The sequence below is a fragment of the Alligator sinensis genome, unplaced genomic scaffold (assembly GCF_000455745.1).
Source record: "Alligator sinensis unplaced genomic scaffold, ASM45574v1 scaffold1296_1, whole genome shotgun sequence".
Taxonomy (NCBI): domain Eukaryota; kingdom Metazoa; phylum Chordata; order Crocodylia; family Alligatoridae; genus Alligator; species Alligator sinensis.
Window position 1 is genome coordinate 64786 of NW_005842865.1, and position 15165 is coordinate 79950.

The 15165-nt window shown below is 47.5% G+C and overlaps 1 protein-coding gene across 1 annotated transcript in view; it reads right to left on the minus strand.

Annotated features, from left to right (window-relative positions):
- The window catches only part of SMARCC1 (SWI/SNF related, matrix associated, actin dependent regulator of chromatin subfamily c member 1), a gene marked incomplete at its 5' end in the record, with an annotated part of 138659 nt that overhangs the window by 16851 nt on the left and 106643 nt on the right, over positions 1-15165 (minus strand). Inside the window, 2 exons of the mRNA XM_006035676.3 lie at positions 9788-10046; positions 14209-14343. Coding sequence (XP_006035738.2) covers positions 9788-10046; positions 14209-14343 — 394 coding nt within the window. The remainder of the gene's footprint in view (positions 1-9787; positions 10047-14208; positions 14344-15165) is intronic.

Genomic DNA, 15165 nt, shown 5'->3' on the forward strand with positions numbered 1-15165 from the left:
TGGCTTTGCTCCTGACCTGCTGCCTAAACCATGCCACTTAGCAACAGACTGTCCCGCTTGAGCCAGTCTTCTGCTATTGTTGGCAATCATGTCACTCAAACCCTCTCCTAGATTTATCAAGGCCCATCTTCAAGCAGTTTGGTTTCCTCATTGGGAGGAAGGCCGTTTCAGATCCTCCCTCTGCTGATAGGTAAATGCTTTCTAATTTCCAGCTGGAGTTTATCAAGGTCGATTTGTACCCATTTGCTCATGCCAATATTGCTCTACACCACAGCTTAAATGGTCGTTCTTCCTCCCAAGTGTTTCCTCACATGGTGTTGCCGCAGAAGGTGAACGTATCGCTTCTCGGCCTTCTGTTTGCTAGGTCCAGCAAGTCCCCTCGCCTAGGCTAGGCTCCCCTGCTCCCAGACTACCCGACAGCCCTTCTCGAGGCTCCTTCATTTGAACCGAGCGGTTCTGAACAAGGCTGGCCAGCACTGTGCAGCGTTCCCCGGGAAGTCTTGCTAACACCTTGCAAAATGGCATGACCCGTTTCCTGTCTCTGCTGCATGACCTTGCACTCTGAACCCTTATATTTCATACCATTTCTACTATTCCACTTCTCAGAGTATCTGGCCTTTTCTGTACAAAATGCCCATCTTCTGTGGCAATGCCTCTCCACTCTGCTGCTGGCATGCTTCGCTAGCGCTATCCTACTGTGTGTCGAGGGCACTAATGAGAGCGCAGGTACAGGGCCACCCCTTGAGAACGCCACGAATAACCTCTCCCCGGCCCAAGAGTTCCTCTTTCAGCACCACCCCTTGCTGACTTCCCTCTACCTACTTGACTCTTGTCTGGACTTTCCTGGTCTCCAAGACTGGGACATAGTTCTCGCGTCTTGAGGGAGACAAAGCGTAAATCCTCTTTAAGGCTTACTTATTTAACTACTCCATAATAAAAGAGAAGTCTTTATGAGGCTGCAGATGTGATGGGCTCAGAGGACATCTCCCTGTTCCTCTAGAAGTTCGCTGGTGATGAGCGATTCCAGCGTCTCTTCTTTCCTCAGGAAGGGAAGGCTCTCCCATACACTCATATCATGGGCCGCGTCATTGGAATTGAAAAAGTAATTGAAACATGATGGCTCTTTCGGGGCATTCAAATTTCAGTTACTTTAATAATGGCTCAAACCCATAAGCTGACTGTGATTCACGTGGAGGAGAAACTCTTGCTGGAAAATAATTCTTTGATCCCAACTTCCTTCAAATCTCCAGTGAAAGTGCTCGAAACAAGGCTCCCCCATTTTTGTCTCTATTTGTCCTCTCTCTAAAGCAAATGGGTTTCACCAGTGTTTTAAAAGTTTTCTGCATTGAAAAATTGGGCCTGGAAAGTCTGCTGGACTTACTGATTGGGAATTCCTGATGAAGGCAAATGGACCAGCCTATGGCGACTGGTCCGCCCAGGAAACTTGATGCTTTTTCCCACAAAAGTGTAGGTTTCCTGAACAGAGATGTAGCAGAATTAAAGTTAAGACAGGAAGTCCCTTGCAACAGCCACAGAAAGAGGGTCCCCTAGGCTGAGACTAAGCTATTCATCCTGATGGCAGCCAATTTGAAACAGCTGAACTATATCATTCAAGCCGTTAGCTTCTTATCTAAAGGCCTGCTGGCAGTTTTGTGCCAAGTTCTCTGGCAGACTAGGAAAAAAAAATCTCATCTGTGTGGATTTTACCCATATATTTAGTGATTTATCTGGAAAGAGGAAGGCTGAGAAAAGAGAGGCGTAGCTCAGAAACAGTAAGCACAAAGTCTCTTCCAGGTGCGCCTGCTCACTGGGGGGCTCCTCATCTAAAAAGGATGCCAAAGCCTTTCCAAACGACACACAGATGCTGCTTTGGCCACCCTAGAAATGCGACGGTCTTCCTGGTGGAAAGCAGAACAGCAACGGACAGAATTAGGCTGTCGGCTTCTCTCAGGAGGGATTATATTTTCCCGTGAGCACGGTGCCTAGCAGAAAACTACAAACGAGGAAAGCTGCATCCCACTGCCATGGAAAAGGGAGATGGGGAGCGGTGTGGAATTAATCAATCTGGAGCTCTTCCCAGGCAGCAGGGTAACTAACCTAACTCCACATGTTGCCAAGGAACTTTAATAAGCAGAGGTATTCAGGTTCCCTCCGTTTCAAGCCCTGTCGCAAAGGGATCACTCTCGACAGCACACATTCAGATGGATGAATGCTGGCTTCAAGCATCTTTCAGAAAAACTAAGAATCAGAGGAGGAATGTGTTTCTGAGACGAGGGCTGTCATTATACACATGCAACAAGAGAGATGGGAGCGCAGCTTTAATGCTCAAGTTTTTAGCGGGGCATCTGTAAGATGCGACTTACTGTATTTGTTGCCAAGGTTGCTTCGTTTTAAGAGCTCTCCCAGCAGATACTCACACTGCTGGGATGCAAAGACTTGCAAAGAAAAGGGATATCAAGCAGCGAGTGGCCTCCTCCGCCTGTTTTGCCATACAGATGGTCAGGTCATTTTGGGAGTCTCTGGCTCAGGAGCCCCTTCCTGTCGCACGTGGCAAATCCTGGCCCTGAGGATACCAAACTTCTCATGCTGAAGGCCGCAGTGAATTTGCCCCATTTTCAAGAACAAAAAATACCCCTAGTCATCTCAGCTGGAAGCTGGAGAGTTTTGCTACTTGAAATGAGGGCAACTTCCCTGGTCTTCCCAAGAGGTTTTCCTCTCAAACTTTCCGAACCTCGCGCAGGATTTTGAGGTAGCCCAAGGTGACTTCCGCTCCCTGCAGAAGACTACAGAGGCCGGGTGAAAGAGGAAGAGAGGAAAGAGAAGTTGCTTAGGCCCCTGAACTCTTCCAAGAGAGTGTTTGCTTGAGAACTCTGAATTCTTACCCCTGAATAAATGCTGTGACACGGGAACTGCTGGACTGCTTCAGTCCTGTTTCTGATCGCAGCACTGCAGCATGGGAACTGCTGCCCAGCTTCAGAGGAAGCTGTAAGAAGTCAGGTGTGATGATCTGCTCACCACGTTAGATCTCATCCAGATCAAAGACCTTGTGTAAAATGTAGATGCGATCCTTCATCCTTCTTAGCCCCTTCCCAGGCTGAAACTTCCGCTCTGAGGAGAGCTCTGCACCCAGCCATGAAGCCTATCCCAAAAGGGACTAGTACAGCACCTACTGCTCCAGATGAGACCTCGCTGCTGGCATGGATAACCTCATGACGTTACCAGTATTACCTGGCACAAGCTAACCTTTTAGCATTTCACAGCTTCCTCTCTACCAGGCACCGCTTTGCATTTCATTTGCCATTGTGCCGATTCCCTTCGCCAGTTTGGACCTTTCTGAAGTGTTCGCTGGTCCCGTCTAAACTACAAGATGCCACATTGCCGCCTTCTCTCTAACATCAGACTAAGAGTTAAGTACCTCTGCTCATGGACGCCACCGTGCTCAGCTGAATGAAGCGGACTGCAATCGGTCTACACAAACTTGCTCGGTTATATTCGAGTATCTTCTTCCTGGACAGATGCAGGCAGATGAATCTCACACCCAAGGACTCCAAGTGACCGATCTGCTTCGTTCAACGTATCACACAGCCTATGCCGGTGGTTCTCAACCTTTTTGAAACTTGAAGCACCCCTCAACAGGTCTGAGGCACCCCTCGGGAAAAGTGCCAGAGTAGTTTTTGTTCTTTTTTTTTTTTTTGGACTACAGAGAAATACCTGAGCAATTCTTCCATTACAAATAACTCAGAAAGACCACAACAAGGCAGAATGGTTATAACAGTATGGATCCCTAGTTGAAACCTTGGGGTTTATCTTGTGAATCCTGTTTGCACACCCAACAGTGCTGTGTGGCACCCCTGAAAGGATCTCAAGGCACCCCATGGATGCTCGTGGAGAATCGCTGGCCTATTCTGACAAGCTGTGCTTCACTCTCTCCCTAGTAAGCACTCCACACAGCAAATGGGAACAGATCAGCACCAGCCTTGCAGACAGCACACAGAACCACCTGGAGATTGCTGCTTCCAGCCCTGAAGCCCATCCCCAAAACCTCCACTCTTTCAAAGGAGTTGAAGGAAGCAAAAACTTTCCAAACAAATGCTCCAAGGACAACCCTACAATCCACAGCCATGTCATCACCCTACCCAACCACACTCAGCTCTGCCAAGGGATCTGTACTGCCCCGTAGTCTTCTTTTCTACCCCACTGTACAACTGAGTAAGGTGGAGCTGTATGAGGACCTTCAGGCTTTTTTCCACCACTTAAAACCAAAGGAATATTTCCATGACAAGGAGTCGCACAACGATCAACCTGCCACGTACCCATACACAAGAGGAAGGACGCCTCCTGGACTCCACCTGAGGGCTGAAGTCCCACGCTGGACCTGTACATTAATGGTTTCTGCCTAGATTGCCAAAAAACAACAATGCTTATGTTACCACCTCAGTCTTCTGGAACAGAGCCATACTTGGACTTAAAACAGCCCTAATATTATCATACAACAGGCTACTAAAGTACACTGTTGTCATGCACAGAACGGCAGACACACGGAGCTGAGGTTCCCAACATGGAGGTTTGCAAACTCCTGACCAAAGACCCCACAGGACAAAACCAGAGAGAACCGAGACAGCTCTTAAAGACTACACACACGAGAGGATTGATACTTCCACCACCCGGGAACCCAGACCAAGCACCTTTTACTTATTAACCCAAGATCCACAAACCTGGCAAGCTGTGGTCTCTGGCACTGGCACCATCACAGAGGGAGTTTCTGACTGTGTTGGCTTTACCCTATTCTCATATACCACTGGAGCTGTCCGCTACTTGAAGGACACCACAAATTTCTTACACAAACTAGGCTTCACTGGCAAGCTTCCAGCAAACCAAGTACTAGTTACCTTGGATGTCACATCTCTGCACACCAACAGCCCCCACAAGGATGGATTACAGGCCATAAGAAACATTATCCCAGATGCTGCTGCTCGTTTCTATCACACTCCTGTTCTGTCTTCACACACAACTTTCCAATTTGGAGAATCCCTAACAGCTACAAATGAATGGTACTATCATGAGCACACATATGGTGCCCCAATATGCCAAACCTTGAACTCTTGTTGCCTCTGCAAGTGGCCTCTCCCCACCGGGCGTACCCGAGTGACACTGATGGCATCATCGTAGGGACACGTGGGAAGAAATCTCCAGAGAAATTCCACCTGGACTTTAACAGCTTCCACCCTCCCTCACACTGGCTCCAGGATACTTCACTGAGCAAACTCATTTCTTGGACACCGCTGTGAAACTTTGCAAGGGCCAAATCACCATCACATTGCATCAGAAACCAAGTGACCGCTACAACTACCTCCAGACCACCAGCTTCCACCCGAAGCACACAACTAGAGCCAAGCTCTACACTACAACTGGATCTGTTCTGATCAGGATGCATGCCGTAAAGATCGGAAGTGGGGACTCCTACACTTACAAGACCTCCAGCCTGTCCTGGAAAGTGACAACCATCTTCAAGGCAGTCTTGGGTACAAGCCTATCCTGGCTTATGGGCAGCCCCCGCAACCTAAAAACAGCATCTCTCCAGCAATAGGCTGCTTCATTTCTATTCTCACCAAGCCATAAGGCAAGGCAAGGCAATGCAATGCCCCTTCATCAAGACAGACCACATCATCACTAGACCAAACACAACTATGACATCTGAGATCCATTCACCTGCTCCTCTACCAACGTCACACCTGCCATCACCTGCTTCCAGTGTTCCCCTGCAGTTCACCTTGGACAGACAGGCCAATCCCTACATGAAAAAAAAAGGAGCAGACACCGATGTGACATCAATTCTAAAAAGACACAAAAGTGGGACACTTCAACCTCTCTAGACACCCCAGCACTGATCTCTCTCAGAGTGGCTGCTCTTAAAACTTTCAAAACCAAACTCGAACGTGAGACTGCATAACAAGAAATCATCTATGGACTAAGGTGCATTAAGAAGGGTCTCAACGGGGACTATGGATTCTTACCCCATTACCTTAACTAGGCTTTATAACCCTTCTTTCCCTCAGTGGGTTAACTGCTTTGTTTCTTCCTTTTGAGCTCTTCAACCCACCTTTGCCCCACTCAGCGGTGCCCCCTTCTTCACTTCTCCTTTCCCTATGCATTGCATCTAAAGGACTTTATTCCTTTCTATTCATACCCTGCTCTCCACATGACCATTCAAAGCATCTGGCTCTACTTAGGATCAGACCAATTGTCATATTTTGGGTCAGTAAGGAATTTTACCCCATGGTCTGACTGGTATAGGCTAGGGGCGGGGGGTTCCCTCCTCTGAAGCAAGGGGTATGGATCCCTTCCTTGGATCTCTCGAGCATTTTTTTCTTTCTTTATTTTTAACAGCCTTGGACGCAGAAGGAAGATCTAGGTTTCATGGTCGTGTCAGGGTTGACTGTGTAGTTTTGCCAATAGGTTAGACAATGGATTTGTGCAGGATGGTCTGGACAGGGACTGACCCAGACGTGACCCATGGAGGTCCCTTCCATCCCCATTTCTCCAATTAGGGAAGCTATGCTTCTCTGCACAATTTAGCCTAAGAGGTGCCACACTGCCCTGCCTTCTCCCTCCATCACACTTTCACTTGCATTTTGCCACTTCACTGATCTTTCCCAGAACATGCATTTAATACAGGATCTCACCTGGAGCACTGTGGCCCCCGCAGCACACCTTTTACCAGAACAAATATCGACTAAGTCCACTCTCTGCTTTCCGTCTCCAAGATAGTTACTGGCTCTCGACAACATCCACATCTCATCCCATAACTAACTCTTCCGTAGCCTCTTGCGGGGGACCTTCTCAGTGCCTAAATAATCTACCAGCTCTCCTTTATCAACTACTCTATGGACATGATCAAAAAAAAACCCCCCACAGGACATTAGCAAGGATTTCTTTCCTTTGCAAAAGCTGCTTGTTAGACCATCATATCATTACCTTCCACATGGTGCTACTCTGTTTTTAATCATCACTTTAGCTCATTTGGCAGGTACAAATGCAGGGCTTCCATGTCTTTAATCCCTCAGCTCACCCGCAGCACTTTTCAAAACCCTAAGAACAACGATGCTTGCTACCCTACAGTCCTCTGGAAAAGCGGTTAGTTATAATGAGACGCTGAATCTCTTGCTAGCGGGTCAGTGACTTCATTTCTAGGCTCCACCACAACTTCTGGATGGCCCAGCTGGGACGAGGAACTAACTGAATGTTAAATTACCAACGTGCACCTTTTCTGATATCTCAGCCTCTGAAAATGTCTTACCTTTATCCTCAGAAAAGAATCGGTCCAAAGGCAAGAATCTCCTCAGCACTGAAGAACAAAGCAATGAACTCATTCGCTGCCTTGGCAACATGTATCTCCATCATTTTTCCCTTTTACCCATGATGTTAATCCACTGATTCTTTCTGGCTTTCTACTTCTGATAAGCAATTTGTCCCCCATGTTTACCTATCTGCTTTTCAAACTCCACAGTGGCACCCGAGTTGTCATCCTCCCTGTTGCCCGCTGTAAATTTTTGGCGTTTACTGGTTTCCTGTGGGTTAGATTCCTTTACCTGAAGAGCTCCAATAGCCTTTCATACTTAAGACTCTGCTACCCCATCCCAAACACTACAGTATCACTGTAATGGAGCATGGATTGATTGGCCCATTATTGCAGAATACAGTAGCACATTTTGTAAGCGTGATTCAAAAGTTTTTTTGGGGGTTTTTTTTGGAACTGGCTGGATTTTTTTTTCATTGCAAAGTAACAGATACGTGGTGCTCTCTGATCTTTTCTACTGGACATCTTACTTGTTCAGAGAATTGGGATGAAAAAGCTAGGAGAGCAGTTGGGGAGCAGCACTGGACTCCAGACAGGGGAGGATGCTTCTGTTCTACTGCATGGAAAAAGTCATGCATCACTTGGATCATTGCAGCTGACCTGACAAAGGAGTCACTTTAACTGCTGCAAGAGACGACCAGAAGCAGGACGGCTGCGGCAGGAGTCTGACGGACCGTTCTGTTACTGAAGATCAGTCTCTGCTACACACGCTGTGATGCTCCCGACATTGGGAGCCATCGTGGTCTCCTACCTCCTCTCCTCGTATCCAGCCTCACCAAGTCTAGTCACTTCACTCTTCAAACTGTTCCAAAATCTGCTTTCCTTCAGTGCCTCACACTCATTCACACTTCAACTACTACAACTTCATCACCGTCCATGCTCCCACCCCATTCACTAACCCTCCCTCTATTATACCTCTTCATTCTTACATTTGAACATGGGATGTCTAATAACAGACTCCCTTCCGGCTGTTCTGACCATATCACCAACACCCAAGGCCCATAACCTCAGATTTCAAGGTCTTTGAAGGGGACCTGCAAAGGATGTAGATCCCCTAATTTGCTTGTTTATGATGTATAAAAACTGCTTGGGAATTTGCTCTTTCTATTGAGGGGTGTTCTTTTACCCCACCCTTTTTCTAGTTTTGGAGATGGATTTTTCGTGGAATCTGAGAGAAGGTGAGGGAACCAATGGAGTCTCCCAACTGCTCTTTTAGGCACTGGAGTTTACACAGCTGATTAGAAAGTCCTCAGCAAATCCTCACAAAAAACTTGCAAATCCTCAGCAGTAGCTGCCTACAAACCAGAACATCCTCCAGGAAATTCAATTGGTAGAAGCTTGCCTTCACTCACTGCAAGGAAGCAAAGTAGCAAGAGGCACAGCTCTTGCAGCCTCGCATTGCTCTTCCCTGCCAGTGCTCTGCCCGCCTTGTCCTGTTGCTCCCGCTAGCTCCGATGCCCACTCTGGCTTTCATGCGTTTCCTTCCACTGCTTCCTGTCCCTAAACAGCATTCGCTTCCCGTGCATGAGGTACCTCTCCTCTGCTCTTTCCAAATCCCCTGCTCCTGGAATTTGCACTCATGCTCCCCACTCCTTTCCTCTCACTCTGCTTTGGTCTCTTGCGTATCCAAGCTGCTTATTTTAGCATCCTCTTCCCTCTGCTTCTAGTTCCCCTTCTTCCCCATTCTCTTCGTGTTCTGTCTAATACAGACTGCAGGATCTCTCCCCGCCAGGGACTCTCTCTCCATCTTTATATAGTAGCAAAATACTGGCTATTTGTTATGAATAATCTAGGCCAGCAACACATTTGCATTTACAGCACTTACAACCCACCCACCAACATTTTGGTGGCAGGAGTGAGGGATGCTACACTGAAAACAAGGGTAGAATAACGTATTCATTTTTGGTGCACTTTTCCTGGCACCTGGAAAATGTTCAGAGCTGCTATTCCCATGCTGACGTGGGCTGGCTTTGCCCTGGAGTGTCTCCAGGTTGGTACGGGGATGACAATGATGACAAGTGGCCTTCCGTAAGAAGAGCTGGAAAGAAGCATTGCTGAACCAGTGAGTAACAGGGATACTGGGGAGATGCCAGGTTTCACTCGCGTATCCTAACATAAGCAAGAACCAACCCAAGAAAAAGAAACACAAATGCTTTGATTGCCTGATTCTAGGCTTGTCGACAAAGGCAGGCTGCAGCTATGGCAAGGTTGAGGAGAGTGACCAAATGAAGCTATGTCGGGGAATCGCGTGAAGCACTCTGGCCTCAAACTGCCTCCCCGCTTCGTCAGAGGCACCTATTATATCATAAGTACCACGCTAAATGAATCCACGTGCGACTCTGTGCAACTTAACTCAGCACTGCCTCTTTTCTTTCCCAGCTGAAGTCCATCACAAAGGGTGCAGACAGACCTGTCACACTGATCTCTTACCTGGCTGCGGTGGGTGAGGAGGGGGCATCTGGTGATGCATCATGGGGTACGGAGGGGGCTGCTGATGGGGCAGCAAGCCCGGATGCGCGGGTGCCCCAAGTGGGTTCATGCCCGGCCCGCTGGAGTGCTGGTGCGACTGCTGGGCGTTCTGACTGTGCTGCTGCTCCATTTGCTGGCGAGCCCGTAATTCAGCGTATTTCAGCTGCTCCATATGGAAGTTCTGGCGCTCCGTCAGCAGTTGCTGCCTCTGCTGTTCTAGCTACAGTCAAGCCAGGGGAGAAAGAGAGAACACAGCTAAGTTACAATCGAGAAGGTGTAGGAAGGTCACGTCCTCCAGAAATTCTTACAACCAGATGGGAACATCTGTTCAGCCCAGCACTGCTCCCCAGTCAGCGACAGCACATACTATTAATGAGGGGTGTTGCCCGGTGCTACTTGCTGTAGGTAAAATTTACCGTGGTGCTTTTGGCCTCGGCAATGCCACTACAGTTGTCTACAAGATAAACGGTATGAATGGCCAACCTGCACTCATTTCCAAACCTTCACCGGTATCCAGTCACCGCCTTGCACCATGTTCAGAAAGTCACCATGTCCTAACCACATACAACCCGAGGAATCCCCTGTGGAAATCCTTCACCATCAAGTTCTGCCCCCGCAACACACACTACAGGCCCCAGTTCCAGAGTAAGAGCAGCGCATCGCCATGACCCACTTGTCACTGGCTCTGGCTTATACGCGGGGCAGTTTAAGCAGGATGACTCTCCCTTCAACTTCTTTTACCAACAGGTCACTGTGGGAGTTCAGAGGCCAAGCCTTGTAACCCACAACCAAGACACTGAATAAATCTGTTAACTGCAGAACTGGATTCTTACTGCAAGTCCCCTGGTGAGTGTTTCATCATGGTCAGCAAGCCTGGTACATTAAGCCATAACTCGCTTGAAAAATATCCGAGTTGTTTAAAATCAGCAGCATTTAACATACAAAGCATACATCCTTTAGTCTGGTGGAGGTTTACAACAACACTTTTCACCAGAACTATACAAACCCCTTCTGTTCAGGCAGCCATGAAAGAAACTAGTGAAAATGTGGAGAAACTGGATTTGCGGAGAGTTGAGTATGAACTATGCCAGCTGGCAACCTCATTTAAACAGACATCCTCTCTATGCTAACTAGGAAGCAGATCAGAAACCAGTATCAGCCTAGAAGACAGGCAGCTAATACATTCCTCTCCTAATTCCCCTGCAATCTCCATGTGGTTGAATTATGCTCTGTGGATATGAATTGCCTTTGTCTGGATTCTGGCTAAGCCGTCTCTTCCTAGGGAAGGAAGGAAAAAGTGATGGTGGTTATGATTTCTTAAATCAAGTGAAAAAACCCATGGAAGTTAAAAACCCACATTACAAAAAGTTGCATCTCTTCTCTCCAGGCTCGAAGGGGAGTGCTTTAAGCAACAAGCCGTGCTTTGGGGTTTAACACTTTGCTTGCATTCAGAGGCCTTTAATCTTCAGGAGCACCCTTTCACAACACACAAAGACCCCCCAACTCCACCCATGTAGCAGACACTCACCTCCACCACATGCATGAGAACAGCCTTCTGCTACAGAGCAGGCATTCACAAACAGAACCAGATGGGGACACTAATGAATAATGCATAGCTCTTGTTGGGGAATGTTTTTCAGCATGTAATGACCATGACATGTTTATTCACCCTGCTATGATTTCTGTGTCCTTGACCGATTTGACGTTACCAGGAGGAATCTGCTCAAACGAAGGGACAAATACACCAGTGATGTGATGGTGCTTGTGTGAAAGCAGAGCCAAGAGGTGGTAGGCAGTTCACCGCAGAATTATGGCAAGTGCTCCAAGAGCAAGGCTGAATAAAGGGAAGTACTGCTGCAGCACGCTTTTATGTGCTACCATGTCCCCGCCTCTCCATCTTCATGCCATCATCTCGTTACAGTACATCTCAAGAAGGCAATCCAATGGGATGCCATTATGAGTATTCCCACAATGCCAACACATGCCTAAAAATATGCCTGGCCACTAAAAAAAAACCCCAAAAAACAAACTGGTGGGGGAGAGGCAGAGTGCCGTGGCCAGGAATGACAGAAGCTTCTCCACCACATTTACAACTGGAGCAAGGTGTAAAATGTTTTCAAAAAGAGAAGCGATCTAATCCACAGGGATACTGCAAAAAGCAACTGCTGTGTGGATGTATTCTTTACCGCTACAACAGCCGTCACCAGCCCACCCTCTGCTTTCCCCCTCCCTCCGCACTAAAGAATGCATTCATTCATGTGTTACCCCAAAGTCTGGGTCAGCAAGGCTCCTATCTATAGAGCCTCCAGACACGCCATCTGAGCTGACGGTGCTGAAATTGCTTCAGATTACAAATTAAACACAATGCGCAGTGCCTAAAACCCCGTCCCTTCCAGCCCCAAGTGGGGGATGTCTTCCAGCAGTAACAAGTGGGTGACCTTTAACACAGGGCTGCGACAACTTGAGTACAGCTGGAAGGACGTGCACAGAGAGCCCGCAACACCACTCCTGAACTTCTCCTTTTGTTAAATTAATTACTCTGCTAAATATCCAGGATGTCAGGGGAATAAAGCTGCATTTTAGCCACCAGGAGCCAGGGGGCAAGTTTCTACATACATTTTAAAAAGGAAAATGTCATGCGCCTCAGAATGGAGAAAGGGATGTCATTGTAACAGACTACATCCCCCAAAGATAAGGAGATTCACAGAGAGCCTTTTCAACCTAGTTACGGCCATTTCTTGAGCTGCCAATCAGTGTCAGAGGCAGATGCCACGCTGGAACAGCAGAGGAAGCCGAGCAAAGAGGAAACCCTTGTTGACATTCAGTTGTGATAAGAGACCAGTTTGTCAAACCCCATCAGTCTGATTAATGCCAGGACAAGGATGTAAATTCCATTAACTCTATTAGGATGAGTAGGAAAAACCCAGAATTATGTGTCAGTATCTCATCTTGCCACCATCCTCTGCACGAGAGGGACAGCAAACGAATCCACGGGGGTATGGAAAAGGCAACGAGTCCCTGAAGAAACATTTTATTTTGGGCTCATTGCCGTAGTTAGGAGGACACAAGGTCTCATCTGGAAAAACAGTCAACAAATGAATCAAAGCTTGGCTCAGCAAACACCACAGCCACCAGTGACAAATCTGCACGCATTGCACCTCCTCTGTTGTATTCCCGATTTTGAACGCGTACCAGGGGCTGGTAAAGTAGTCGCTGACAGCGAAATGGAGCGACTGAAGAAACCAAGAATGGCTGATGCCCTTGCCGTTCACTTGTTTTAGGATCTCTGCATTTGTGCTGGGAAGAACCCAAGGCCCTTCCCAAGACCAAAACAAAAGCACAGGGTCTTTTACTCGAAGGGGCTCTCCCTCCCCTCCACTGACCTCCTCCCCCCACATCTGTCTTCTTGGCCCCTCTCCCTTATCCCATTGCTCTTTCTTCTTCTGTCCCCTTTAACCAACTGCTTCCCCATCACATCCCAATTCTTGCCATCACTGTAACCTCCTTTGGTTTTCCCTCCTCTTAGAGCCGCACTTTCACCCTGCAGCTCAGAGGTATGTAATCTGCCCAGGGAGCTCTACAGGTTAAGGCACCTGACTATCCCCAAAGGACAGCACCTGCGCTGGGAGGGCACTCCAGGTTGAGCAAACACACACAGAAAGTGCTGAGCAGGAGACGCAGGCTCCTGGGAGCTGTGGAGGCAACTTTTTCCAGGAACAGGAACAGAAAAAGACCAACCAGGTTAAAAATATAACTTTGGACAGAAACCAAAGTAAAAAAGAAGAGGCAGAGGGTTGGTTTCTCTAAAGCCCATACCCAAGCTAGATGTCAGAAGCTGTTCCCCATCCTGTTCTCTTTGGATAACGGTATCTATTCTTGACTCAGATATTGGTTACCGCTCAACTGTAGCCTCCCCAGAGCACCAGTGGGCCGTAACCCCATGTCCGAACACAGCTGTGGGTGAGGGGAACAGACGGTACTAATTTGGGATAGAAAAGAGATTCTAGAGGCACATATCTGAGAGGCAAATTAAATCACAGGGTCATTGGAAAGTAAGGCTGGAAGGGGAAGGGACCTCTTGAGGTCATCTAGTCCAACCCCCTGCTCAAGCCAGGATCATCCCCGACTAAACCATCCCAGCCAAGTGTCTGTCCAACCTGCTCTCGAAAAACCTGCCAGGGACGGACACTCCATAGTTCCTCTGGGAACCTGTTCCAACCCCTGACCACCTTCAGAGCCAAAGTTTCTCCTCATCTCCAGACAAATTTCCCCCGTGAAACATGAGGAGGGATCTGTTAATGACCCAACTGTCCTTACAACACAGATCTCTTCAGCCAATGGTTCTGCTCTAGGATATGGGAGACAACATCTCCTGCACTTACAGCTTCTTTCTCTCTGTCCATGATCGTTTCCAGCTCCTCAAAATGACGAAGCTTGATCTCCAGTTTCTTCATTTGTGTTTCCACCAGGAGGGCTACCAAAGATTTGATCTTTCTCTCTTCCACTGCTGCCAGGTGCTGAGGGTAAAACATACAAAGTTTAGCCATACACGCATCTGTTACAGAAGGGAGTTACAGAATTAAATAACCACATATGAACCGGTGCCTGCGTTCCAACGTTTGTTCACTTTTGTCAAACATCTATTTGTTATTCACTTTCAATCTTTTAAGTTCAGAAGGACGATCAACAATCATCCTACGCCTTCAGGACTTTTTAGTCAAAGCAGATAGATACTAGGCTCTCGCACGAAGAGTACTGCCCCTCGGCAGGGTCATGTTACTTCAAGCCTTTCAGCATTGTGAGTAAGTGGCACAGAGGTATTATAATGTGGGGAAAAGAAACTAGGTCTAAGGTTAGCAGGTTCTGGTAGCTGAGGAACGCGCATCATCTAAAACAGATCTCATTAATGATGTCTACTGCATGGAACAACACATACAGGAGGGCTAAGTAGTGACTGGAGGCATGCAACAGCCATTGTAGAGATCTTTGCTCAGCTGGATTTGAAATCATATAACTAGTTAAAAATGGACCCCATTACAGCATCCTACAGCAGTCAAGTAAAGATTTATGTTGTTCCCAATGTAGTCATTCTGCTTCAGCCTAGGAGAGAATCTACCCAGCCTGACTCTCTGCCTAATACGCTTTCAAAGTATCCATAAAAGAAACCCCCGTTTTCCTTTATAACCAGTTATCACAGCAGTCCCATTTTATGAAAAGCTAAAAGCAAGGCTACATTCAAAATGTAAGAGAGCAAAAAATAGACTACAGACAAAACCAACCAGCCTCAAAGATCCCCCACAAGGTTTATCTTTACTACTGCAGATAATCATATGCATGTC